We start from the raw sequence: 27,841 nt of genomic DNA, 5'->3' as shown, positions 1-27,841 counted from the left end.
CCCCACCCAACCTCCAATGTACAGTTTCTACGTCAAATGTATATACTCCCTTTTCTTGACTCCTTCTGTATCACAAACAGTACTGTATTTGCAAATCTGGTATGTCATAAATGTATAGATGTAGCAGTACTGACTATCTGTATGTCATGTATGTCATATATGTCTATATGAATTGAAAATGGGGGACCCTGATGGAAACAAGACAAACGTCTTTCTCAGGTCTGCATCCCCTTAACAATTGTATGTATTGAGCCGTACTGTATTGTACCCATTCTGCAATCTGTTAAATAAAGTTTTCATTCATTCATTCATTCATCATGTCCTATACGAGTGTCCTGCAACCCAAGTGACAGATAGGGTTGCGGTACTGCAGTACAAAGCCATCTATATCTACGCGGCAGGTACACAATGTTCCAGCCAGGAGGCCTGTTGTATTTATTATAGTCAACCAACGTGATGCTCCTAGAGTGATATTCAACCATTTAATAATTTCCTCCAAAAATGTAATTGTATGTAATCGCACGTTACATGGATTAAGTAACAATGGTCTGTAAATCGTCTGCGCCATCATGGTGGTGGTGCAGGTCGTAAATATTTGGGTTTATATTATTACACTGTGAGGTGTATAGAGAGACTATCCCATCCTATTACATAACAAGGCACGTTTTAACAACCAGTTGACTGAACATCTTGCGGAGGGCCATTCTACAAGTATAGCCCATACCACTGATATATCCTATGATATAAGCTATGAATGCATCATCTTCAACGAATCAACCCATACATGGACATGTTCCGGAGGTGCAGCAGAGAAGTGGAGCAGACGCACAAACAGTAGATTATATAACAACGCGAGCAGCTTTGATCATATCAAGCGCTCAGTATAGGAATGTACTGTACATGTACCATATTCCACGGGAACTGCCGAGAATACACGTCGCGATGTCCCGTTAGAATGTGTGTCAATGACAGAAATGTGTCTATAAATGGACATTTGAAGTTTGAACCATGATCTGTCAAAAACCATACTCTCTTCTTGACCATCAGCTGATACTGCGCCATTTAACTCAATGGGAACCGCACGCCCCCCTCTGCTCCCTGCCCCCCCCCTCCCCTGCTTCTTCCCCCCCTCTCCCCCCCCCTCCCCTGCTTCTCCCCCCCCCCTCCCTCCCTCTCCCCCCCTCCCCTGCTTCTCCCCCCCTCCCTCCCCTGCTCCCCCCTCCACCCCCACTGCGCCCTGTAGTGAGCCCCCCCTCCCTCTCCCCCCCTCCCTCCCCTGCTCCCCCCTCCACCCCCACTGCGCCCTGTAGTGAGCCCCCCCTCCCCTTCTGCCCCCCCCTCCCTCCTCCCCCCCCACTGCGCCCTGTAGTGAGCCCCCCCCCCCCCACTGCGCCCTGTAGTGAGCCCCCCCTTCCTCCTCCCCCCCCCCCCCCCCCCCCCATCCCTCCCCTGCTGAGCGGCGGACGTGCCGAGCCTCCATCGCAAGATGCGCACACTGCAGACTGCACACTGCAGGAGCGCTGGTGTGCAGCAGCAGAATTGGGCAGAACACCGGCATCTTACTTTGGGGTCCTTCTCATAGTAGTGCTGCTGTGTCCGGATCCAGCGGCCCACTAGATGGTCCCGGACCGTGTTGGCCAGCGCGAAGTAGTAGTCCCTCTTGGTCGCCACATTGCGGTCCTTGACCAGCGTGAAGTGGAGGTGGCGGTTGAAATTGGTCTTGAGGTCCGCAACATTTTCCACCCCGGCGAGCCCTCGCACCGAGATCTGTTTCCGTCTGTCCTGGTCTGTCAGCGGCTTGGGCATTTTGGATTATTGATCTATTTCAACGAATGACAGTAAATCCTAAATGAAAATACAACTAGATTAACGGCAGGGGATGGCAACTGTGTCACTGTGTGGTACGGTCTCGGTCTCCTCTATCTGGATGCCAGTGGAGCCTGTTATACAGGACGTTATCAACACCGGGGCGGGACAACTGGCGCTTCAGTCCAATTGAGAACCGTCTTCCTCCTCCATGACCATGACAACCAAGGGCGAAACTTTAGTTTGAGAAGGGGGGGGGGGACGACACACGATGATTATTATGGGATGGGAAATATGTGCGCGCGATTGATTTGTCTGTGCATGTGAAGAACGCACGCGCGTGAAGCTTAAATCATACCCACAACGATTACCATTAACCATACTTTTTTAAGTGAGAGGGCCAAAAACAATATTTTGAAAATTGAGGCGGACATTTCGCCCCTTACCTTATGACAACACACAGCTATTGGCTATGTTTTCTTTTTTTGTTTTTTCTTTTGATATTTTTATTGGTTTTTTTAAAAGATTTTTCACATACAGTTACTTACATTACAAAACACACATTGGGACAGAAGGGGGGGGGGGGTTCCTCCAGTTCATCTATGCCGTCATGCCAGCAAAAACAGATCAAAAAGAAAAACAAGCAAAAAAAGGAAATCTAACCCAGACAGGCACTGCACAGTACTGCACTTGCCTCGAGCCCATTCACATGTAGGCATATACATATATATACATATATTATTTTTTTCTATCCAAAGTCTGTCCATACAATGGGGCATTGGGCCTTTAGAAGGATCTGAGAAATTGTAGCAGGAAAGTAGTCCAATAGTGGGGCCCACAGTGAAGGAAGCGTCGTTGCCTCTATGCATTGCACAGAGTCTTTCATGGGGTAGCACACCGAAGATCTCTCTGTACCACATCTGTATGGATGGAGGCCTATCCTTAATCCAGTTTATCAAAATGCATTTCCAGGCTGAAAGCAGAAGTTTATCAAATAGTTTGAATTGTAAGGGTGTCAAATTATTTTCCTTTGATGGGAGTCCCAGTAAGAAAGCTCCTGGATCCTTCTTTATTTTCACCTTGAAAATGTCGCTCAGCTCACGTGCCACTTGGCCCCAGAACCTGGATATACACTTACATTCCCAAAAGTAGTGATAGTAGGTGCCCAGATCTGTTTGACATTTCGAACATAATGGAGATATTGAACGGTCCATTTTGTTTAGTAACACAGGTGTGATGTGTAATCTGTGAAGAATTTTATATTGTGTTTCTCTTAGTCTGTTACAAGTATAAACCTTTTTAACTGAGTCAATGGCCTCCTGCCAGTCGTCTTCAATATATTCACTGTTAAAATCTCTTTCCCATTTGCGGAGGGATGGTAACTCCTGTGAGTCCAGTGAGTACAGCAGTGAGTAAAACGCAGAGATGAAATGTGATACCTTACTACAGTTGGATAAGAAGTTCTCTGTTTTGCTGTAAAGGGAGCCCATTGGCGTTGGCAGCTGTAGTGAGTTAATAAAATGTCGTTTTTGCAAGAAACCAAAAAAATGTTCTCTTGGGAGGTTAAATTGTGTTTGCAGTTGCTGAAACGACATCAACACACCATCCCTAAACAGATCCCCCAATACACAAAGCCCTAGTGAGTGCCAGGTCTTAAAGATGGCCGAACTGCGCCCAGGTCCAAATTCATGGTTGCTAGAGATTGGTATTAGCAATGAATGATCTTAGGTCTCCTCTCCCTGTGTAGATGGTAATCTGTCGCCACACTCTGATAGAGTTATAGATAATTGGATTGCCTCGTATCTCCCTATGAATCTTATCTTTATTACCGGTTACCAGTGCCCATAGTGAGTTTGGTGAGCAGCCCCACGAGTCCACACAGTTCTTATTGTGTAGATAGGCTTGTAACCATTCCCAGATGTAACGAGCGTGACAGACCCAGTTATAGAAGAGTATATTTGGCATGGCAAGGCCTGCTTTACTGGTTGGTAGCTGCAAGATTTTAAATCTTTGCCTGGGTCTCTTTCCATGCCAAATGAACTTAGAAAAAGCCTTCTCCAGATCTTTAATATCTTTTTTGGATACCCATATGGGAAGCATTTGTAAGGGGTATAGAAGGCGGGGTAGAATGTTCATTTTTATTAGACTCGCCCGTCCCATGACTGATAGTGGGAGGTCATGCCACCGCTCCAGATCTCTCTTAACCGCTGTGGTGACTGGGGCCAGATTAAGACGTGCCATATCTTTTAAGTTGGGAGAGACTTTAATGCCAAGATATGCGAATCCTGACGTAGTCCATTTAAAAGGAAAATTATCTGGGATGTCTGATGGGGTCAGGGTTCCTAGTGGCATTGCCTCAGATTTACTTTGGTTACTATTGGCTATGTATGAGGAAAGCCAATCATTAATGAAACATGGAAACTGTTATGGTTTATGTACAGATAAAGAGCACGAGTTATATAAAATATGTAGGCCTATATATGTGATTAAATTAATAATCGGTTGTTTCAAATTGGCAAAAGGAAGCGGCCCCATAACGGCATTGCATGGAAGATGCAGTAGATGACTAAGCATAGTTTAATCAAGTTTGACAGATGTGAACAGTTTATGCAGAATGCATGCAACAGGTCGATCTGAGGTCAAGGACATGCGTTATTCCATCCATGCCAATGGACATATTTAGTATTTGTCATTTTCTGTGGTGAATAGCAGTAGAGGGACACAGGACATAACCCTTTCACTACAGGTTAACCTTTCACTATCACAGTACATACGGTTAACCGTCTGTAGTGTGGTAGTGAAAGGGTTAACCCTTTGTCGTGTGGCAGGGAAAGGGTTAACCTTCTGTAGTGTGGTAGTGAAAGGGTTACCACTTTGTAGTGTGGCAGGGAAAGGGTTAACCTTCTGTAGTGTGGTAGTGAAAGGGTTACCCTTCTGTAATGTCAAAGTGAAAGGGTTAACCATTTGGTAGTGTGGCAGTGAAAGGGTTAACCCAGTTGGATTTAGTTCTCAGTGGTGTCTGTCCACGGATCTTCACATTTAGTTTATCACAAAAAAAAGCAGGCTTTAATGAAATAATGCCAATTGTGTGTGACACACAACTGAAAGAACAAAATGATGTAACAAGTAAACAAGCAGCAGGACGACGGGATGGGTCAAACTGAGATGAAAATGTAATCGCCGACCCAAAAATAAGAAATTGCATGTGTATCTGTGTGCCGCCCATCGCATGCGTGTGTCACTGCATGACGACATTGTCAATCTGTGCAATGAATAAAAGACTTCTTCAAAGTCCAGTCTAATGTTTTTTTTTTTTTTTTCATGTAGTTTGATTCAATTCCAAGGATTTGCATCCAAGGAACCTGTATAATAAAACATGCAATTTACAGACGATAAAGACAAAAGACTGAAATTGTTAAAGATTATCAGTTTAATGGCAATCAAGCAAGAATTCAACAGCTATTCATTCAGGCTAGAACCAACAACACAATAAGGCTGACAGAATAATTTCAAAAATAGAGTAAAAATACAATGTTATCTAACATTTGTGGGTTGTTTGTTTTCATTAACGCAAGGAGGAACAAAGACGAGATTTTCAACGTTGCCTAGGCAACCGGAACACTGCACACAGCTACAAGTCAGAGCGAGGGGGGGTGGGGTGGGGGAGTACAAGCAGACCTCCTCTGTATTCAAGTAGTTCAGGGTCGAGTCGGTAGCAGAGCGCTACGAGACTCGAGTCCCTCAACAGAATAGAACTAACTAAATCACTACATGGAGTTTTATTCAATTGCCCATATGCAGGCGAGATGAGTAACCAAAAAGCAGGACTTGGGGGGGGAATCTTCTGGACGCGAGCAGAGACGGTATTACAAAAAAAAGAAAAGATATACCCTGACTGAGATCTAAGTGATACACTCCACATCTCCTTCAGTTACAAAAATATTCATCTTCTTGAAATCAAAAGCTTGTGAATGTAACACAACAGAAGTCTGAATTGTCATTCGAGTGAAGATCATGCAAATTAAGCACAACCATAAAAGTCAACAGATACTTGCAGATTCAGTAAAACTCAACAGAAAAAATAAACAGAAACATTACTCTTAACATTATGCCGCTATTTTATTCATCGGGTGAAATGATGAAAGTGTTTAGCCAATCAAAATAAGCTATTTGAGGCAATTAATTTTGGTATGTAAATAATGCACACTGCACATTCTAAACCCCTAGCAACAGTGTCTGCATATTCTAAACCCATAGCAACAGTGTTTGTATGGACACACGAAGAGCTCCGACCGTCTGAACCTAACGCAAACTTTTAAAAACAGGACGAGAAAAAAAAAATTAAGTTAAGCAAATTTACAAATTCAACTACAACAGCCTTCCACTGCTTGAGAGACATCCTCAGACTCGCCAAGGACTGATACAAAGTAAAGCACAGATTATATCATTTTCATAGAACAAAACGTAGATGCCCTGTATACAACGTTGTCAGAGTCTATTGGTTATCTGGTGTAAAATGTGCTGTGTGGCTTCTTGGTTGGAACGACTTCTTGGAGGACGACGAGTCCCCGGGTGGGTGGTGGGGGGGTTAATTCTGGGGCGGCGGAGGGGGAGGAGCGGGTATACCAAAGGGGGGCATGCCTGGAACCCCCATGCCCATCATGGTCACAAAGTTGGTGGGGTCCATAGGGGGCGGGGGAGGAGGGGGCGCGTACATCATGCCGGCCGAGCCAGGGGGCGGAGGCGGAGGGGGGGGCGGGGCGCCCGGGGGCAGCGGGGGCTGGACGCCGGGCGGGGGCGGCACCATGGAGGGGTTGCCCATGGGCGGGGGGGGCTGCGCGCTGGAGGACAACGACTGCGGCTGCTGCCAGGGGGGCAGGTTGCCGGAGCTAGAGCTGCTGGTGGTGTCTGTGGAGATAAACACAAAATTACTCAACTACAACACCACACCAAGCAAGCAGTGGTGTAAAGTATTTTTACTCAAGTACTGTACTTAAGTAAAGTTTCAAGCTACTTGTACTTCACGTGAGTATTTTCATTTTAGGGAACTTTATACTTTTACTGCACTATATTTCAAAAGAAATATTGTATGTTTTACTCCACTACATGCATCTGAACCCATCAGTTACTAGTTACTTTGAAGAAAATTATTTTGCATAGAAAACATGGCAAAGATTTATGAAGATTATATACTTTCACATTTGAAGCCTGTCAACTTCAAGATGACATAATCAGAGCAGCATAACTGGACCACATACCACTTTAACATGACCTTTAGAGGTCAATGGATCGAGGGTTGAACGCTCCCAAGCACTGGAATACACAAACATGTAGAATGCATACTTTTACTTTAGATACTTAAGTACATTCAAGAGCAAATACTTCTCTACTTTTACTTTGACCAGAGTACTCATTTATCTGGGTATTTCTACTTTTACTTAAGTAAAGTAACAGTGTACTTCTTCCACCACCGCTGCTAGCTAGCCTAACAATATGATTGGTCATTGTTGTCTACTTAAAAGAAGGTGTAACTGGGCGACAGAGTGTAGGTGTGCTGTGGGACGCCTAAATATTAAAGGCAACCAACTTGTGTCTAGCCACGCCCAACTTGCGTCTAGCCACGCCCCCGCGGCAGCATTATGTAGCAGTAATCCCCCCTTTTTTAACATCCAGAACTAGCTCAATTGGTAGCGCTGCCTTGCTGTGGATCCTGCGGTCCGTTGGTGACAAGTTCGATTCCTTCATTTTCTTTTTCTTCTTTTTTTAACGTGCATTCTTTCGCCGGTTAAGTTTAGGCATGTTAACTTTAAGCATTGTTTCGGAGTTGGTTAAGGTTAAGGTTAGGCATTGTTTCGGAGTTGGTTAAGGTTAGAAGGGTTAAGTTTAGGCGCTGTTAAGGAGCTGGTTAAGGTTAGAGTTTGTCTTAGAGAATGGCAATATTCTTTCGGAGTTGGTTATGGTTAAGGTTAGGCATTGTTTCGGAGTTGGTTATGGTTAAGGTTAGGCATTGTTTCGGAGTTGGTTAAGGTTAGAAGGGTTAAGTTTAGGCGCTGTTAAGGAGATGGTTAAGGTTAGAGTTTGTCTTAGAGAATGGCAATAGACAGCCTATTTCCGCGCTGCAGCTCTCTCGCGGTCACATGGGCGTAGTGGCCAATCAGAGAAACGCTAAACACAAGTTGGTTGCCTAAAATATTCACGCCTGTGGGACATGATGGTTTTGGGCTTGTTCAATTAACGGCACAGTGGTGTAGTGGTTAAGCCTTTCACTGCCACACAAGAGAAGGTTAACCCTTTACGACCGTTGGTTGTGTGATAGTAAAGGGTTAACCTTCTGTTGTGTGGCAGTGAAAGGGTTAACCGGCTGTTGTGTGGCAGTGAAAGGGTTAACCTTCTGTGAATTGTCGCAGTGAAAGGGTTAACCGTTTGGTGGTGCGGCAGTGAAAGGGTTAACACTGTCGCCTCACAGCTATGTCCTCCCCGTGCTTGCAAGGGTTTCCCCTCCCAATAAGATAAACCCAATGGAAAAACATGCACAACAGATCGCTAACGCTGTCACGTCCTTGACGAAGACGGACGGGAGCACTTGGATTGGTCCCACGCTGCAGCCCTTTTCTGCTCCCGGCTGCCCTTGGGGGGGGGGGGGGGGGGGGGGAAGGACGACGGGATGGGAGGTGCAGAGAACATTTCGTCAGCAACTCAGTGCATGAGTGTGTGTGTTCCTGTGGGTCGCCCATCGCATGCGTGTGTGTGTGTTCATCTGATGACAAATAAAGACTTTTACTACTTCTACTTAAACATAGTGTTTCCTCTGTAACCATTCTGTAGCTGTGGAAGACATCCTTTGTTCTGGTTCCAAGTCCACCACAGTTCTGGTTCTAGTGCAGGTGATAAAACTCAATAATTTAGACTTTGGATATTTTGTTGCATTAAAAAGGATGCGCTATCTAACCATCAAGATAGTTTAGGTGTGATTTGCCAACTCTTGGAGACATCTACTGTCTGCCGTCACTCCAGTACAATGGCGATGAAGGATTTCTGGAAGACATTGGTGTCGAGTCTTTGAGAGCCTAAACAAAAACGGACTCTCAACTTCCAGGCATGTTTTTTTTATTCCATTACTTTCCCATGGAACAACCTATGCAAACATAAAATGACCAAAATACTTGGCTATAAAACAAGCTACGTGCTGCGTTGCAAGTCGCCCAGACCTTTTGTGAGAGGGCTGTCAACGCCAGTCTCCTGCCAAGGCTGCAGGGGATAAAGAACAGTGTGGTGTGTCCTTACTCTGTTGCCATGGTGCGCTGCTAGTTGGAGGAGGTGGCGGGGCCTGCTGTTGCCATGGTGGCAGGGGGCCAGAGGGTGGTGGTGGTGGCTGGTTGCTGGGGGGAGGAGGAGGAGGCGGCATCATGCCCATGGGAGGAGGCAACAGACCTATAGGGGACAAAAACAATCTGTTACACCACAGTCATTAGGGTTTGGTACCGTTCACATTTGAACCGATACCAGTACCTGGGAATCGATACCGCTACCTTTTTCCGGTATTCTCATTATAACAATTGTATTTCTGTTGTAAAACTAAAGTCGGGGCGCCCCAGTGGCGAACCACATAGCGCACTCAGCCGCGACACGGGTTCGATTCCCGAACCCGTCGTTATTTCCCGAATGTCTTCCCCCCCACTCTGTCTCCCATTCCTCCTCTGTCTCTCCCTACTGGACTGCCCCGTAGAAATAAAGCGATAAAACGCCAAAAAAAAACTAAAGTCTAAACTTCTCAATTTAAACATTGGTATCACACCACAAACTAAAACACCTCCCTACCCCAAACTGTTCCTACAACGATTTATTATATTATTATTTTTTATGTTTAAATATCAACATTATCTGGCCATCCTCAGTAAATACTATCAAACTCCTCTGGTCTTTCCAAAGACAAGAGATGGGACGTGCGCGCACACACACACACACAAATGGGGGATTGGCTCATAGCAGACTTAATGATTTTAGAATATTTCAGATAATGAAATTAAATGTTTATATCATGAACTATCCAGTTAGTATTTATAGTGTAACGTTTGGCTACTTTAAATCATTGAGCGTAGAGAGAGCGGGAGAGGCTCAGCCACCATTGCTGTGATGTATTAGGTTTGAGTTTGAGCCTAATGGATTCCGTAGTTGACTTGAGTGATGTCAGTCAACAACACTGTTGTATGAAGCGATATATATAAATGAACAGCCCCTTACCTTCTCTCCTCTCCAAAAATAAATAAATGAATTATTATTTATTATTAACAGCCAATAAATGTAGTTATCTTTGAACTTCGGTTCTCAAGCCACATCAATATAACACCCAACCTGCCTTTCCTCTCTAATAGAACTGGTGTCGTGGAGTCACTCTAGTTAGCGGCTAACACTAGTTAGCTTAGCAGCTAATGTGGTCATGGCAAGGATGCAAAGCATGTTAGACACATTGGACATTGCTCACACTGGTCTGTCTATTATGAAATGACAAGTGTGTCATTTAAGGTCCGCGCTGGTCTGTGTCTATAATGAAATGACAATTGAGAGTCATTGGAATTCTGATTATTTTCTTTATTGATCTAACGTGAATAGATACTCGGTAGTACCGACGTAATTCAGTAGATAGCCAAGAGCCAATCAGTTACACCACACAGTCATGGTGGTACCCAAGAGCCAATCACATCACATCTGTTACATCAGTCAGGGAAAGAGCCAATCTGTTACACCACACTATAATGTGTTGGATCAGAAGGGTTGTTGCCAATGGACGATGACTTCGAGGATCGACGACCTTCAGAGTTTTCTCCAGTTGCCAATATCGTGACTGTTGTTTGGGCTCAAATGACCAAAATAATAGACAAGCATTTAAGCAGAGAACGGTGCCGTTAACCGCGATGTGATCAAATTCTAAATGTATATTAATATTCAGTTTCATATCACTGAATGCTGAGCACAGGTATGTGCGAACTGGAGCTGTGCAAGTTCACCCAAACGGACCAAATCATATGGGCACAAAACTAACTACAGGAGTTATATCCACCATTATGAATAAAAGGATGTCTGTCATCTTATCTATAGTGATGTTCTTTCACCAGAGTGTGCCACCGTGAAAATGGTACAGACAACATTTTTGAAATAGTTTAGCAATATCAACATAAAATAACCTAATATGTTGACTAGGGCTGACTAGGGCTACGGTAATCTTCCCCGCCCCCCTCCGCTGCTAATCGTTCAAAAACTACAAGTCCCACATTCCACAAGCCGCAAAGCATGAAGCCCATACATTTATATTTTGAGCAAAAAAGAGGACTATGAGAAAGAGGAATCCGGCGAGGGGGATCCGCAAGCTTCATCTAGCGAGGCGTCGCAAGGTTCATCTGAGGCGGCATGACTGTACTCACGTTACCAAGCTAATGTTGAGCTATAGCCGCACTCTACAATAATTCCAAAATGTTCAATTACTAATGTAAATTATTGTTTTTTCCCGGTAAATTAATAGTTTATAAGACAGATTAATCGATAACAAAATAATTGTTAGTTGCAACCCTAGTATCTTTAAAGATCTCCTCCCTCTCCTCTAAATCCTTCAAAAAATATTCTATATTGAATAACAATAACAACTTTTTTTTATCCACTTTTCCCCCCTCCTCTTTTTCTATTTTTTCTCCCATCCCAATTCCATTGTGGCAATTCTTCCCTCCAGTCTTGAACGTTGCTCGCATATGCCCCCCACTGGCCGGTTGTAGGGAGGATAGAAGCCTTGCATCACGTGTCCCCTCCGGTACACAAGGAGGCAGCCTGTCACATCTTTTCACCCGTCAGCGCGGACTCTCATGGGCGAGGTGTAACGTCTAGGAGGCTCACACTACCCCCGCCATTTCCTGTCTATGCTGTGCAGGTGTCCCCAACCGACCTGTAGGAGTCGCTGTCCACAATGTCCAGACTTCCACCCCCTAACTCTGCCAATTGAGTTAGTATGACGGCTGGTCCAAGCCGGAGGCAACGCAGATAGCCGGAGTCGAACCCGGTGTCTCTTGCGTTGGTGACGAGCGCAATATCCGGTGCGGCAGCCAGCCGCCTTAAATTGTTCAATAAACTTGAACATTGGCTTAGCAGCATCTCACCTCACACCTTTACACTCATTGAGATGCAAGGAGCTATTAATGTGCAACAAGCAGCCATTAATATTTACAAGGAAATCCGAGTCTGCATCTTATATTCTTTCAAAACGCTGTCAAGAAGCTTTCTGTGTAGCTGAAGCTAAAAAGGTGTCAAGTTACCACAGGTTTGACCCATTAGTGACATCACACACACAACTCAGATTTCAGGGAAGTACACGCTCTCCCTCTCCTGGGGGAAGCATGTGAACAAGGTGCTCTTGTGACAGGTTCTGCACAAATAACATTCTGTATAGTCCGTGCCTTCAAAAGGAGTTAACCATTAGAAAAACCCATTTGAATGAAGGGGACTAAAAATACAGACAAGAAATAAAGCTGAGGTGCTGGAGCTAAAAAATACACATTTACATTTAGCCGACGCTTTTATCCAAAGCGACTTACAAGTTCTGTACAACAAGTCATCAGGAAGGGCATAACTCCATCAACTGAGTAACAATGTTCATCAAAGTGTCGAGTGCTACAGTGTAGGTTAGTATATTAGGACAAGTGCATGACAGTAAGGTTAGATTTGTCTCTTCTTCATTTCAGATAATGGTTGAAGTGCGTCTTTAGTCGACGGCGAAAGATTGGACAGGTTTCGGCTGTCCTAACTGTGGTGGGCAGTTCGTTCTACCATTGTGGGGCAAGGACTGAGAAAAGGCTTCTCCTTGATGACCCTTAATTAGGGATGGGAATCGAAAACCGGTTCCAGTTGGGAGCCGGTTCCCAATTGTCCGATTCTTGGAATCGCATGCCTCCGTGACTATCGATTCCTCTATCGATGCCATGTTTTTCCGACAGTTGCGCATTTCAAAACAATAACGTTAGCATGTAGCCATGGCAGACTATTTGATTCCTTATGCTCGAAATTGCCTGGGTTTTGGTCATATGCTCCCGAAATGTTCCCGCTGTTTGACTGTTTCTAAGTGCAGTGATTGAAAACTACTCTAATGCTTTAGAACCGAGTCATTCTTTAATTTGGGCGCAACCTAACAGCCACGGAGCTAGCGCTGGCTAACGCTAGCTGGCGCTGGCTAATCAGGCTCATACAGCTGACAGCAGGTAGTACAGGTACAAAAAAAGGGATGGGGGCTGTTGTGTAAACCTTGTACTCTTTAGTTCACATATAATAAGAGACGGAGGGTTGACTGTTTACTAGTAGGTACCGTGCAACATACAAACATGTCCATGTAGCAACACGAGCCCATAGCTTACAGGACAGGGGCCCGGGGAGGGAGCTGTGTGTGTGTGTGTTGGTCTTCTGAAAGACCAGAGACAGAAGTCAGAGGAATAACGACCTGTTGAATGCAACTACGGTTCAATAGATTAAATTAGTTTAAGATATTGAACTGTAGTTACATTCAACAAGTCGTTATTCAATAGATTAAATTAGTTTAAAGGATAACGCCAACATTTTGGGAAATTAGCTTATTTAACATCTTCCCTGGAGTTAGACAAGAAGATACATACCTTTTTTGTCTCTGTGCGTGCATTTAGCTTTGGGAACAGACGCTCCGTTAGCATAGCTTAGCTTCATCACTGGAAGTGAGTAGGGGCCGGAGCCTGGCGTTCCCACACAGTGTATAGTTTGATTGATTGAAAAGTTTATTAACAGATTGCAGAATACACTCCAAATACAACTCCAAAACGTTCATGTAAACATGTTGTGACCTGTGTATTCACCACGTGGAGAAATAAAAAATTGAATTAGACAATTACGTTTTATAAGCAAATATACTTGCCCAACCACTACTGTATGAGCGCAGCCAGTGATTTCAACGTGACGGCGTGTTTGTTTACATTCTAACAGTTAGTTGTAACGTTAGTTTAGGTTCGTGTTAACGTTAGATAATGTACAAAATAAACGTTTTCCGCTGCTATAGACGTCGCTCTTTTATTTTGAAACCCCCCAGAAAGGAAGTCATTGCTCTCGTTATCTGCTTGAGTGTCCGGTTGCTGGTTAGCTCCGAGCGTTAGTAGTATATTATCAATACCAGCCATTGGATTACTGTTTTCTAAATTGGGGAGGCTTTTAATCGTCAAGGTAAGAGGATTTCAAGTCATGGTATCTATAAACTTCAATCGGTTCGGATCTTTTGAATGAATGAGAATGTAAACAAACATGCCGTCACGTTGAAATCACTGGCTGCGCTCATACAGTAGTGGTTGGGCAAGTATATTTGCTTATAAAACGTAATTGTCTAATTCAATTATTTTTTATTTCTCCACGTGGTGAATACACAGGTCACAACATGTTTACATGAACGTTTTAGAGTTGTATTTGGAGTGTATTCTGCAATCTGTTAATAAACTTTTCAATCAATCAATCAAACTATACACTGTGTGGGAACGCCAGGCTCCGGCCCCTACTCACTTCCAGTAATGAAGCTAAGCTATGCTAACGGAGCGTCTGTTCCCAAAGCTAAATGCACGCAGAGACAAAAAAGGTATGTATCTTCTTGTCTAACTCCAGGGAAGATGTTAAATAAGCTAATTTCCCAAAATGTTGGCGTTATCCTTTAAGAATAAAAAAAATTCAAACAAATTTAAGAGAATCTCAAATAATTTTTTTTATTTAACACTATGATCGCCGCGGACGAGTTTTCACGTCATTCCTAGCCATGCTCATTCTGCCGAAGACGCCGTAACTCGTCTTTGATGTCAATATTTCAAAAATCTGTCATCGAAATCATATTTCCTTTCCGGAGCCCTGAGACACACTGCTGATCTCCTCTCAACTCTCTAGCGGTTCAAGAGCGCCATCTGGTGGCCGATCGGCAGATCGCCAACCGGAAATTAACCTTTGAACCGCTAGTGCTCATCCATATGTGGTCCGGCCACTCGCTATCGTTAGAGAGACTCCGTATTGACACAGTGAACATCGATCGGTGCAAATAACTCGAAAAAACAACATGATTTGGACGTATATACTATTATACAACCTGGAAATGGATCGGGCATTTCTCCATCCCATAATAGAAAAAATTCTGTTCCACGCTCATCTGCCAGCGGCACGAGGAAGCCACGGTAAGATTCAGCGTTATTTTCTAACGTCTTCTATACTAACTGATCTGATGAACATATGACCCACTCTGGATGAATCATCTAACGCTGCCCACGGAATTATAAACGATCCCCCGCCCATCCGGTCATCATCAGATGATGCGTAGAAACTTCTAGATCCACGTCCAGTTGAAATTTTTTATCTCGCACAGATTCCTACCAAACTGTATTTGATCATCAATATAATGCATTTAGGGCTATAAATCACGTTCTGAAGAAAGCTGCAGAAAACGATAAAAACATACTTATACTTTAGACCATATTTTAGTATGAATATGTGAATGAAAAAGTTTAACGTTGCTACACCCTGAACAATACATATAGGACATTGAATGGGCCATAATAATGGCAATTTAGCAATAGAATTTAAAAAGTTATAGCCCTGCAAAGAAGGGGAACTTCTCCATAGACAAATAGAGCTGGCGAGGGATGGTAAATTATGAATTTAACCCATGGCGATTAAAGTGTTAAGTGTAGGCTATATTTAATTTTTTTTGTTTACAGTTTTTGTATTTTTCTGACATGGGGGCTCAACAATAAATGACAATCAGAAATGTCAAGTTTCATGTTGTTATTCTAACAAGCTTAGTTCTGTGGCATTTCCAATTAATCTATTCAAATTATAAAGCAGGAATCAATAAGCAGAATCGATAAGGGAATCGTATCGATAAAATCGTATCAATTCCCATCCCTACCCTTAATACACGGTAGAATGAATAATGAGAGCATCTGCTTAGATCTGTGCCTCCGGTGGCACACCACGTTAAGATGCATACCGTGTGCGTCCTGGGTTCGAATCCAGCCCAGGACATGTGTTGCATGCCCTCTCCCACCTATTGACCCGATTTCCTCAGACTGTCCCATCCACAATAAAAAGCAGAAATGCCCTAAAAGATATCTTAAAAATCTGTACTTGAAATCACAATATATTGGAGGAATATAAAAAGAAAGTTTGGACTAGAAGATTAACTGGAAGAGGGGTGTCCACTCTTCTTGGCATTGAGGGCCACGCCCAGTTTTCTTGATCCACCCAATCACAACTGTTGCTTTTGAAAGTCGGCTTGATGAAGTAAATTGTGATCCGACATCAGTTATATAGAAACTAGCAAGACATTAGCTTCTTAGCTCGCATGTCATCTTGATGTTAGACCAATAGGATATCAACTCTAAAATTACTTTTGATAAAGAAAAATAACATTTCAGAGGGTAAAATCTGTCCCAGGGGCTCTGAAGTAGAAAATCGACTAGGTTAGTTGGTCGGTTCTTACCCATATTATGGTGGCTATGCTGCCCATGCTGCCCATGCTGCCCGCCATGCCCAGGGCCCTGGCCCATGGGAGGGGGTGGAGGCTGCATCCAGGGGGGAGGCAGGCCATTGGGGTTGGGGGGCATGGGGGGACCTCCCATGTTAGACATGGGCGGAGGGAAGTTGTGGGGTCCCCCGTGTCCGTGGCCACCGTGACCTCCGTGTCCATGTCCCCCGTGGCCACCGTGTCCCCCATGGCCCCCGGGACCTCCGTGCATGCTGTGGAAGTTCCTGTTCTCAGACGGGCCAGAGTTCATCCAGGGAGGACGGTTCTGCAGAGCCACAGTATCGTCACATTAATTGATTTTCATAAATAAATATTTTTCAAAATTGTCATGGTCATATGCAGGGTTTAAGCAAAAAAAATTTCCTGACTGAATTTTCAGGCCAAATGATATTCTTATTTGAACCTCCACTGTATTTTTTTTATTTTTATTTTTAAATAGCGTTAGCGTTTTAAGGGAGCCTACTTGTTTCGGTTTCGTCGATAATCCAATGTAGTTACCCCACCCAACCACCTCCAATGTACAGTTTCTTCGTCAAATGTATATACTCTTTTTTTAGACTCTTATTGTATCACAAACAATACTGTATTTGTAAATCTGGTGTCATAAATGTATAGATGTAGCAGTATTGTCCATCTGTATGTCATCCAACACTGTCTGCGATTATTATACATTTCCGACGACAAACTATTAGCGTAATCCTGTCTCTCGAGTCGCTGAGTCCTGCCATTATTGCTCCGCAGCTCGCCAATGACTGCTTGGCGCGGCTGTACCGCGATCGGAAAAAAAATTCCCTTTTTCATGACATTTGACGCCTCTGATGGCGCAATTTTGTTTCAATCTGTATGCATCTACAAATCATATTATACCAGGTAGCCAATTCCGTCAGACTCCCAATCAAATTAACGGAACGCTAAATCAAATTGACGGAAATCAGTCTGGAGACGGAACGCTTTAATGCCTGTATATGCAAAAGATCTAGGCTTGGGCGGTATGACTGTATACCAGGGTATTTAGAAATCCCGACGGTATGATTTTCAATACCGTGATGTCACAGAGTGTGCGCCAAATCACAGATGCCTTTCCTTCTATTACACTGACACAGCGTTATAACAGGGACGGCATTGCTTGTAGTGCACAGCACGCGCCAGCAGAGGGCAGGGCAGTCTGTCTTTCCCTCTCAGTCAGAGCTCAGCAGCAGAGCTGAGCAGGTGACGTAACGCGCGTGTTCCTGTCGGTCTTCTATCTCGCATGCGTGTTAATCTGCACAACAAATAAAGACTTATTCTTCTATAGAATGCGGTTATGGACCGGTGGCCGTCCGTTTATTAAGGTTGAATGGACAATGGGTCCAGACATCGGATGATTGTGGATTCGGGCATCGAAACGTTTTTCAAAAGTTTTGATAGTACGGATTTGTGCGTGAATGTGGACCCGGAAACACGTTGTTTGGGTAAGTCAGTTATGTTATGGTTAAGCGTATGGAAGATGAACGTATGAGGGTCCGGATATCTTTTCTTCGAATGCGGGACGTTAATAATAATATAATTGTATAATTGAGTTATGAATGCCGGGAGTGTATGTTTGGTAAACCTTTCCAGTTCGACTGTGTGTGCGTACTGGCTTCGGTGATTCACTAGTATAGGGGTTTAACGGCTTAAGATGAGTTTTGATCATCAGTTGATCGATGCAGCGTCTGTAATGCATGTGTAGTTGTGTACTACTGTCGTGAGTCACATTGGTCTGGTCTCATTTCAGCCTCCGCTGTGCAGTCAGTCTGGGTCACTAAGGAATTTAACGTGTGCTTGCTTATGTAGAAACAATGCAAGATAACGAGACCTTTCATTATAACGTCTTGCAACTATGGTTATGACTAAGATATCAAGTATTTACTCCCGGAAAATCTTTATGTATGGTGATAACGATAGCTCCGCTCGGCCTCCTTAGAATTCTACAGCGGCTACTCCATCCATCCCATAGTGAGGTACTGACCATTGGTGGCTGGTTGTTGGGTCCCCGGGGACCTCCACCCTGGTTGTTGGAGGGGACCGGGGCCTCTCCGAGCTCAGCCATGAGGGACAGGTACTCTTTGTCCATACGAGCCTTGTCCTGTGCAGACTGCGGGGGCTCGCCGCCGGTAGCCCTGTGGGCAGCAAACGTACTGGGGACAAAAAGAGTCACACCTTTAGTAAAAGTTTCAAGAGGATCATGGAGACTGACCTCTTTTATAGTGATGTTGAGAAATGAGACACAAATAAGACAAAACAAGGAAAATAAAGTTATTTAAGAAGGAATAATCCGATAAAACAATTGCATACCGAAACATACTGAAGAGGTTTGTGATCACGATTCTAAACTGAGCACCACTCCAATCACTTATATCTCAGTCTTTACTCTTCTCAAGAGTTCCTACACGATTTCAGCGACTGAATCCCATAACCATGTTAAGCAGTCAGGAAATGTGTTAATTATTCCTGTAAAAAAATCTCACCTGGTGTATTTGCAGTCGGAGGAGATGTGACCTGCTCCGCCACACTTGGTGCAAAGGGTGGTGTTGGTGATGCTGCGAGGCTCCGAGTTCTGCCACGGACGGAGGATCCTGCAGAGGAAAGGGGTACAAGAGACGTCAGAAAGCTTCCAGACAGCTTCTGTCTTCGGTAATCAAATCAAATGTATTCGTAGCCAGAGATCACAGGGAACAGCCCCCCCATGGGCTGTACGAGTCTTCTTGTACAAGTCAAGAAGAAACATCACAAAAGATCAAAAACAAAAACCACTATGAAATCTAAATACGCGACTTTCCCCAATGAAGATAAGGAACGACTCACTAAAAACCTAGGGATAGGAAGAAACCTTACACCGGGCGCAAGCACCCGCGGGTTTCGTGCGAGAATGGCACACGTGGCCGTCCACACAGTCTGACTTCAGAGCGGGCGAAAGCGCACGGAGGAAGGCACATTTTTGGAACAGCTGTAAATGCATAGTCTATATGCGAAGTCAGATTAAAGATTTCCAGTTCCAGTGTTCTATTGTCCATTTAGCATGTATAACCAGTTATTATCTAATTAATTATGTTAGAATTAATTTTAGAATGATGAAATCAGTGTGACTGTACTCCGCCCGTTAACATGGGAGCGAAAGTGAAGTGCTGATCGCCCGCCCCACACCCGCGTTCGGTGGGGTTGGGCTGTCACGCATGTTGTAGTCAGACTCAAAAGGCGTTAGGAACAGGATACCTCCTAAGTGCACGCTATGCCTTATTCAAACTAACAAACTGGAGCAGACTCTAGATTAGAGCCATATGAAATGCGCGTTCACGGAATCACAGACGGAATTGACAAATAAAAATGGAAGCCACTGTAAAACGTGGAATATTGCAGAATTTGCCCTAATCTGGACTGAAATTCCGTGTTGGGGTTGAATATGGAACGTTTGGTGCAACGCGAACATGACCGGGGACGCTACAGCGTGTTACACACAACATGGAGAAATATCCAAGAGTCTAGCTGCTTCGGTGCGTCGTTAACGTCGGAAGAAATTCCCCACTAAGCCCTAAATTCAGAGCAGTATCCTAATGACCTGTCTTTTATACTTCAGTCGATCAAAAGCCATGTCAGGAACAAGGACTGTGCTTCCCAAAACACATCAACTCTCTAACGATGATCTCTGGTGATCACAATAGATACAGCTAGAGGGCGAGGCTAATCACTGTCACCGACACTATATTGTGATTTAAATAGCTATGTAACGTTACAGTACATAGGACTATAGATGGAAATAATAGCTTCTTGCTAAATCTGGTGCACCCATCTACAGTATTTGCTAATTATTGTCAGTAGGCCTACACTGTCCTTTATAAATGAAATAAACTAAAGGTGCATAAATTATGCATTACTATTAGTGCTGTCAATCGATTAAAATATTTAACTCGATTAATCACATGATTGTCCATAGTTAACTCGCGATTAATCGCAATTTAATCACTTTTTTTTTTACCATAAACTGATATTATCAACATGAGTCAACAAATTCTTGCTTTATGCAGCCATTTAACACAAAAGGATGACCCTCATGCATTGCAAATTTGCATCAAATTCAAAACAGAGTGATGCACAAAATAACTTAAAAGAAAATAATATTTTTTTTTATTACAATTTTTGCATTTTTACAGCTTTATTGGTCACGCAGGACCGACAGAGGAGAGGGCGAACGGGAGGAGAGGTGGGGAAGACATGCAACAAATAACGACGGGAGCTGGGATCGAACCCGGGTCGGCCGCGTAGGTGCGCGAGGCACTATGGTATGCGCCACGAGGGCGCCCCAGAAAATAATAATTTAAAACAATGAATAAAGTGCATGAAATAATAGGGGAAAGAAAACATTAGGAACTTGTTACATTAACCCACACAAGGGCTGAGAACTCACACCCCCGCCGCCCCCCTCTCACTCACTCTCCCAGCTCTCTTTCTCTCTTGCCCCTTCCTCATCTCTCTATCACACACACTTTGAGTATCAATAATACACCCGAGTGAAGTCTAAAAAAATAAAAGTAAAAAATAAAAAAATTTGAAAAGTTAATCGAGAGTTAAAAAAATAGTGGCGTTAATAGAATCTGCGATAACGCGTTAATACTAGGGATGCCCCGATCACGTTTTTTGATACCGATCACCGATCGTCTTGAGCCATATCGGCGGATATAGTTTTTGATTAAAAAAAATTAAAATTATTTTATATAATTTCTTTTATATAAAATATATATATTATATAATTAGACTTGTACTTGTATTATCTGCGAGACATCGCCACCACGCAACAAGTCAAAATGCTCGATATCTGCAAACAGCTCCACTGTCTGTGTGTACTCTAGTAGCCTCCAGCTACGGCCAGGATTGTCCGGCGCTGCAGCTGGACCCTAGTATTGGTATAAATCACATTCAGCAAGCCCTCAGCTCGAATACGCATCGAATCAATGTTAATATTCTTATAATTGTAATATATTCTATTGTGTTATATTTAGTTTATATCCCATTTTATTCTAACTACAAATAAAGTTTATTATTATTATTACCTCTTTATTTACAGTTGTACAGCCCTGGTCTATATTTTATTTCATAATTATATTATATTGTGCTTAACTTAGTTCATATTTCATTTTATTCCACCTCTTTATTTTATTAACCGTTCGATAGTCTGTCCATTAATGTCGCACCGCAAACGACCAAAGCAAATTCCTTGTATGTGAAAACGACTTGGCAATAAAGACTTTTCCGATCCTTCCGATTACAAGATAAAGTGACATGTAGTAACCCTTTCACTACCACACTACAGAAGGTTAACCTTTCACTACAAGGGTTAACCTTCTGTAGTGTGGTTGTGAAAGTGTCATGTGGCAGTGAAAGGGTTAACCTTCTGTATTGTCACAGTGAAAGGGTTAACCCTTTGGTAGTGTGGTCGTGAAAGGGTTAAACAAAGAAACATACCTGTTGTCGTCCTCCCTCAGGGTGCCGTTGAGTCTCGCCAGCTCCCTCAGCTGCATCTTCCGGAGGTCGTTCTGGTCCTCGGGTGTCTCGATGCCCTGCTTCAAGATGTTGCGGATCTGTGGACACATCACATGTAGGACACTCAGTGTGGAAAACCAGCAATGCAGGAACTGTTCACTCAAGGCTTTGGTCAAAGAAATCCACACGGTGATGGGTGCAGTAATGGTTGAAAAACCAGCCCAGGTTATGATTAGATATAAAAGTTTTAATTAGGGTTCAGCGTATGTGGGAGAAAATGTCTATCAAGATTCTCAGAAGCCGTTTTATTTGGCACCTATGACACTCTCAATCAGTGAATTAAATTAGTTTGATTGAATTACTCGTTTTTATTGGAATCAGTTTGCATGATTATCACGAGGATGTGTATTTGTTTTAGTATTTATTTAGTTATTTAAGGGCTATAACCGAGAGGCGAGTACTGTATTTCGTGCTTCCATGTCCCATGGAAATTTTACTTTGATTTATAAAACTGGCCTACCTGGTTAAATCAAGTTTTTTTTTTATATTATAAAGTTTCTGACCTGCTCCACAGCCTTCTTGACATTCTCCATGGTGTTGGCGGTGACCAGGGCGTGCAGCGGCTCGTCCTCTCCCGGTAGCATCTGCCCATCCTTGCGGCCCACCTTGCCCTCCTTCACAGAGCCTTTGCCGCGGATCATGATCTTGGCGCAGCACTCCTTCTCAATGTTCTTCAGGGTGTTGCCACTGAGAAAAACAATGACGGGTTCATTTTCTCGTCGTTGAGCAATCTCAGTAAACGTGAGTCATGTTGTCTGCACTGACCACCAATTAAATTAATACATAATAAATTCATGAATTAAGATGGCAGTCTGTGCGTGGGACACAGAACCTAAAATGTGACTTTTTCTGTGAATGGATATCCACATTTTCAAATGAATAAATGTCAGTCTTGTCCCGTCAGAAGCATTGTCCAACCCTCTGCATACCAGAGCAACAAGTAACTTCCGTTCTCAGATTTCACAATCGTCACCGAGTAGTCAGCCAAAGGGTGGAACGTTCCTTGCCGAAACTATTGCAAGTCTCTCTTAGGAAGTTCAGACACATGGGCTATCCATGTGCGACAGAAACGGACAAAACACAGCGGAACACTAAAGCCACTGGAACAGTGCGACTCACCGTGGTCCAATCAGCAGACCAACGAAGTTGATTTCAGGGTATTCGTCCTGCGGGATCATCACCTTGTCGTTGACCCTGGTGGCAGGGGGCCTGCAGGAGACAAGTACGGTTAGTAAGGGTCTGGATCAAGCATGAGACTGTGGATAGAGCCAGCGAGATTAGTTTAGTTTGATGCAATAGAACTACTTGAAAGGGGGGAATCTTTCAAATAACTTGACTATTACCAGGTACAAAACACACCAATAATGATATACACTGTTAATTACTTTATTAAATTAATAAATGTCCAGTGCATTATTTGGCCCACCACTCATGTTACATTTCAGCCCATGGCCTTCCATGTGAAAAGTTTTGGGCACACCAGGCAGCTAGTGATGCACGATATATCGGCCTCCGATATAATATCGACCGATATGGCAGTTTTTTTTTTTACACATCGGTATCAGTCCGATATCAAGATAGGGCCGATATGGGCTGGTATTTATAAAAAATATATATGTTTTGGCCTTAAATAGTTTCAAAATATGGGTCATATATATATAAAAAGCGTTTAGGAAAATAGCTCTTTATTTGATAATCATAAAAAAGTGTTTTCTATACAGCGATATCGACATCGGTAAATATCGGTATCGGCCAGAACAGCAATATTAACCCTTTCAGTGCCACGGACGACATAGCCCCCCCATTGAGTGCCCACGATGACAAATATCATTTTTATTGGCGATCTGAATTCATATTTCATCAACCGAGTCTCCCGTTGGTACACCAGCCCCTACAGCAGCTCAGAATGGAAAAAAACGCCCCCTATCGTCTATCCTTGTGTAACTGCAGGTCAGTCACTTAGACTGACCTGGGATCTGTAGATCTGTAGAGGCGGAACCAACTGGCTCCTTGTGCTGGCAAGCCATCTGATGAACATGGAAGTGATCGCGGGATGGAAAGCAGCCTGGATTATATATTCACAGCAGCCAATAATCAATCAATCAATGCGATCGATATTTGGAATGGCGATCAGGAATTGGAATAATCTTTTTGGAGAACATCTGCTCTAAGGTAAGGAGTCTATGTTACCAGTCTTGGGGTAATCAGAGCTGTATTCGCTGAGATAACAGCGTGTCCCCTATGTGCCATGTGGGTGTGTGTGATCTTGCGGGAACGAGAGAATCGATTTTTCAGCTCTATAGCGTGCATTAGGGGTGGACGGTATAAACGGTATACGGTATGAATTTGCTCTACGGTATGGATTTTGACTATACCGTGTAACCGGTAGAGCAGCTCTAAAAGAGCAATGACGTCATGTAACCACAGCGTGACTATTTCAATCGCATTTGCCCCTAAAAATAGATAGAATTAGTCATAGATAATAGATATGTGCAAACTGGAAAAAGTTATTTAGGAGGCTTCGCGCAGTGGGCGTGTCAACACGCAATTGTCATTTCATAATAAACACATATCACCGCGGCGCACAGCAAGTTTCAATTTCAGTTCCTGGCATTTTTAACCAGTGGAGAAAGGTAAGGGATTTCCCTATCGTTTTTCTTATATGAATTATTCTACGTTAATAAAACATACCTGGTGATCAACTACAGTTTGCTGTAAACATTATGATATGTGTGTAGTGTTATGATAACGACGGCTGCAGCGGGAGGACGGCTGCAGCAGTGGAGTTGCGAATAGCATGTAGCTGCAGAGCCGCAGAACCATGGGCGCTTTTAGGTCTGGTCACAGGCCCGCTCAACAGCGCCCCACCACCCAACGGCTGAATTGCCAATGGCTCCTGAAAGCGCCCATGGTTCTGCAGCTACATATGCTTCTAGCAAAATCCAGCATCCAGCCTCGCTGTTTGCAATGGGAGCAGCACGGAGTCTCGACTCGGGACTTATTTTATTTGGAATATAATGACTTTATACGCAAAAGTAGCCTAGTTTTAAGTTAAAATATTATAAATCTACATGCCTTGAGGATGTAATTTATATAGCCTGCCTATCAGGCAAAAAAAAATTATTCTAACGGAAACACTGATACCGTGATATATACCTAGGGATGGGAATTGATAGGATTTTATCGATACGATTCCATTATCGATTCTGCTTATCGATTCGATATCGATTCTCTTATAGATACCTGATCAATTTATAATTTAAATAAATAGGAAATGCAACAGAACTAAGCTGGTTAGAATAACAACATGCAACTTGACATTTCTGATAGTCATTTATTGTTGAGCCCCCATGTCAGGGGCGACAGTGGCTCGGGAGGTAGAGCAGTCGTCTGGCAATCCGGAGGTTCCCGGTTCGATTCCCGCTCCTCCCGGGCAGCGTGTCGATGTGTCCTTGAGCAAGACACTTAACCCCTAACTGCTCCCGATGAGCAGGTTGGCACCTTGCATGGTTGCCTCCGCCGTCGTTGTGTGAATGTGTGAGTGATTGGGTAAAATGTAAGGAACAAATTGTAAAGCGCTTTGGATAAAAGCGCTATATAAAAAAGCAGCCATTTACCATGTCAGAAAAATACAAAAACTGTAAAAAATAAAACATTAACTATAGCCTACACTTAAATAAAATAATGTATTTGAGATTCTCTTAAAATGTATTTATTTTTTTATTCTTAAAGGGGAACTATCTTATAAATGGCCTTTGAGTGTTTAGCATTGTTTCCTAGCTATGTGAACTTATATTAATATGATCTATGTCTCAAAATTCTCATATTGGCGCATTCTTCCAATTCTCCTCTCACAATATTCACCCTCACTGAACTGAGTCATTTGAAAATGTGCGCGATATGTGATGTCAGAAAGACACCGCTGCATGTTAATGTTGAGATACAAGAACAGCTGCACACAGTGGTTGGAGCCCAGGCTCAAAACGGCTCGAGATCTTGAGGTAGAAAAATGCTGTTTTTGAGGACTTGATTAGAAATACAAAACAATGAATAAAAAAAAATATATATTACAGAGGTGTTCCATAGACTCACAGGAATTGTGTAAAAGTGCCCAAATAGTGAAAGAAATAGTAAAATAGTTCCCCTTTAAACTAATTTAATCTATTGAATAACAGGTCGTTATTCCTCTGACTTCTGTCTCACACACACACACAGAGCTCCCTCCCCGGGCCCCTGTCCCGTAAGGTATTGGCTTGTGTTGCTACACGGACACATTTGTATGTTGCACCATGGTACTTCCTGTCTGACAGACTCAGAGTAGAGACTTAGTAAACAAACACTCCGGCTCTTATTATATGTGAACTAAAGAGTACAAGGTTTACACAACAGTCCCCACCCGCTGTTTTATTGTATTTGTACCTGTACTATCCGGTGTCAGCTGTTTATCTCTCTTTGTGAGCTTGATTAAATAGCGTTAGCTCACGTTAGCTAGCGATAGCTCCGCGGCTAATTTTAGCTAAACTAAATCAATGACTAGGTTCTAAAGCATTCAAGTAGTTTTCACTGCACATAGAAGTAGCCAAACAGCGGGAGCATTTCGGGAGCATATTACCAAAACCCAGGCAATTTCGAGCCCTTAATGAATCAAATAGTCTGCCATGGCTACATGCTAACGCTAACATTATTGCGCAACTAGGAAAAACCTGGCAGCGATAAGGGAATCGAAAGTCACGGGAGCCACACGGTTCCAGGCATCGGCCAATTAGGAACCGGTTCCCAACCGGAACCGGTTTTCGATTCCCATCCCTATATATACCGTTACCGTCTATGCTTCAAATTATACCGTGATATAAATTTTAGACCATACCGTCCACCCCTAGCGTGCATGCGTACAGATATACTATCGATAATCTAGCGTTTATTTGAAAACGATTCATAAATAGGCCGTTTATGAGGGAATCTTTCCATCTTCCCGAAAATTTTCGAGAGAACGATAGCTTTTTGAAATGCTATAAAAAGGATATGAACCAGCGTTTCCGTTAGCCGGTAATTACCGGTATTTGACTGGCAAAATATGTTGAAGTCCGAATATTTAAATATCTCCGGTCATAATGTCCGGTGGAAATAATTCCTCTAAGCACAATTTTATTATTTGAATTGTATTAAAATAGGCTAAAATTAAATAGCCTATGCGATGAACGAAACAATCATTACATTTGTTTCATTGTGCTTCGCTCTAATAAAGCGCGGATGGCGCCGCTCGGATGTGAATATTTTTTTTTCTTTTTTTGAGCCTGTCTGGCCACCATAATAACGACAAACAGCTATACGAGCGAGAGAGAGAGATGGCCAAACAAGCTAAACTTAACAAATATTTCATGAAACCAAGCACAAGCAGGTCTAATAATAATGACATTGACAACGAAGATGAGTCTTCTGAAGTCACAGAGACCGCCGATGCTCCCGCGGAAAATAAACAAATGTCGAGCGTTCAGGCGGCGGCCCGAGTGGAAAGTTAAATTCTCCTGGCTGAGGTACGACATTATAGTCTAGTAGTCTAGCGTCTATGATGTACGAGAGATAACATTGATTGAACGTACACAAAGTACACTTTATTGATTGAACCACAAAGAGCATCCCCAGTCTGCTGCTACCGTTGCGAGCCTCGCAGAAGTCCACCTGTTCCAATGCAATGGGGATCTAGTCGCAGGTACAAAACGGATAGGCAGAACGAGACGGGGTGATTAAGTGTTGACATTTTTTAATCATAATGCAACTGTTGGTTGACTGCCGTGTCACATAGTAATGCATATAATTGATTATAACTAAATGTAGGCTATAATGAAATCAACAAACGCATTACGAGCATGTGGCTCGTCCTCTCGCTCTCTGCATGCAAACGAGGCAATGTGATGATCAACTACAGTT

General features: G+C 43.2%; 2 protein-coding genes across 2 annotated transcripts in view; both read right to left on the bottom strand.

Moving 5' to 3' along the window:
- pygmb (phosphorylase, glycogen, muscle b) overlaps positions 1-1,895 on the bottom strand; it is a 56,194-nt gene extending 54,299 nt beyond the window's left edge. Inside the window, exon 1 of the mRNA XM_084329707.1 lies at positions 1,564-1,895. Within this exon, the coding sequence (XP_084185833.1) occupies positions 1,564-1,806 (243 nt within the window). The 5' untranslated portion in view covers positions 1,807-1,895. The remainder of the gene's footprint in view (positions 1-1,563) is intronic.
- Positions 1,896-5,227: 3,332 nt separating this feature from the next.
- Positions 5,228-27,841, bottom strand: part of sf1 (splicing factor 1) — a 37,777-nt gene continuing 15,163 nt past the window's right edge. The window contains 9 exon segments of the mRNA XM_084328572.1: positions 5,228-6,547; positions 6,550-6,714; positions 9,091-9,237; positions 16,313-16,622; positions 18,348-18,516; positions 18,847-18,954; positions 21,836-21,951; positions 22,417-22,600; positions 23,033-23,122. Coding sequence (XP_084184698.1) covers positions 6,309-6,547; positions 6,550-6,714; positions 9,091-9,237; positions 16,313-16,622; positions 18,348-18,516; positions 18,847-18,954; positions 21,836-21,951; positions 22,417-22,600; positions 23,033-23,122 — 1,528 coding nt within the window. The 3' untranslated portion in view covers positions 5,228-6,308.

The sequence above is a fragment of the Notolepis coatsorum genome (assembly GCF_963971535.1).
Source record: "Notolepis coatsorum genome assembly, chromosome: 1".
Classification (NCBI taxonomy): domain Eukaryota; kingdom Metazoa; phylum Chordata; class Actinopteri; order Aulopiformes; family Paralepididae; genus Notolepis; species Notolepis coatsorum.
The sequence above is the reverse complement of the archived record's forward strand: the minus strand, read 5'-3'. Positions and strand labels throughout refer to the sequence as shown.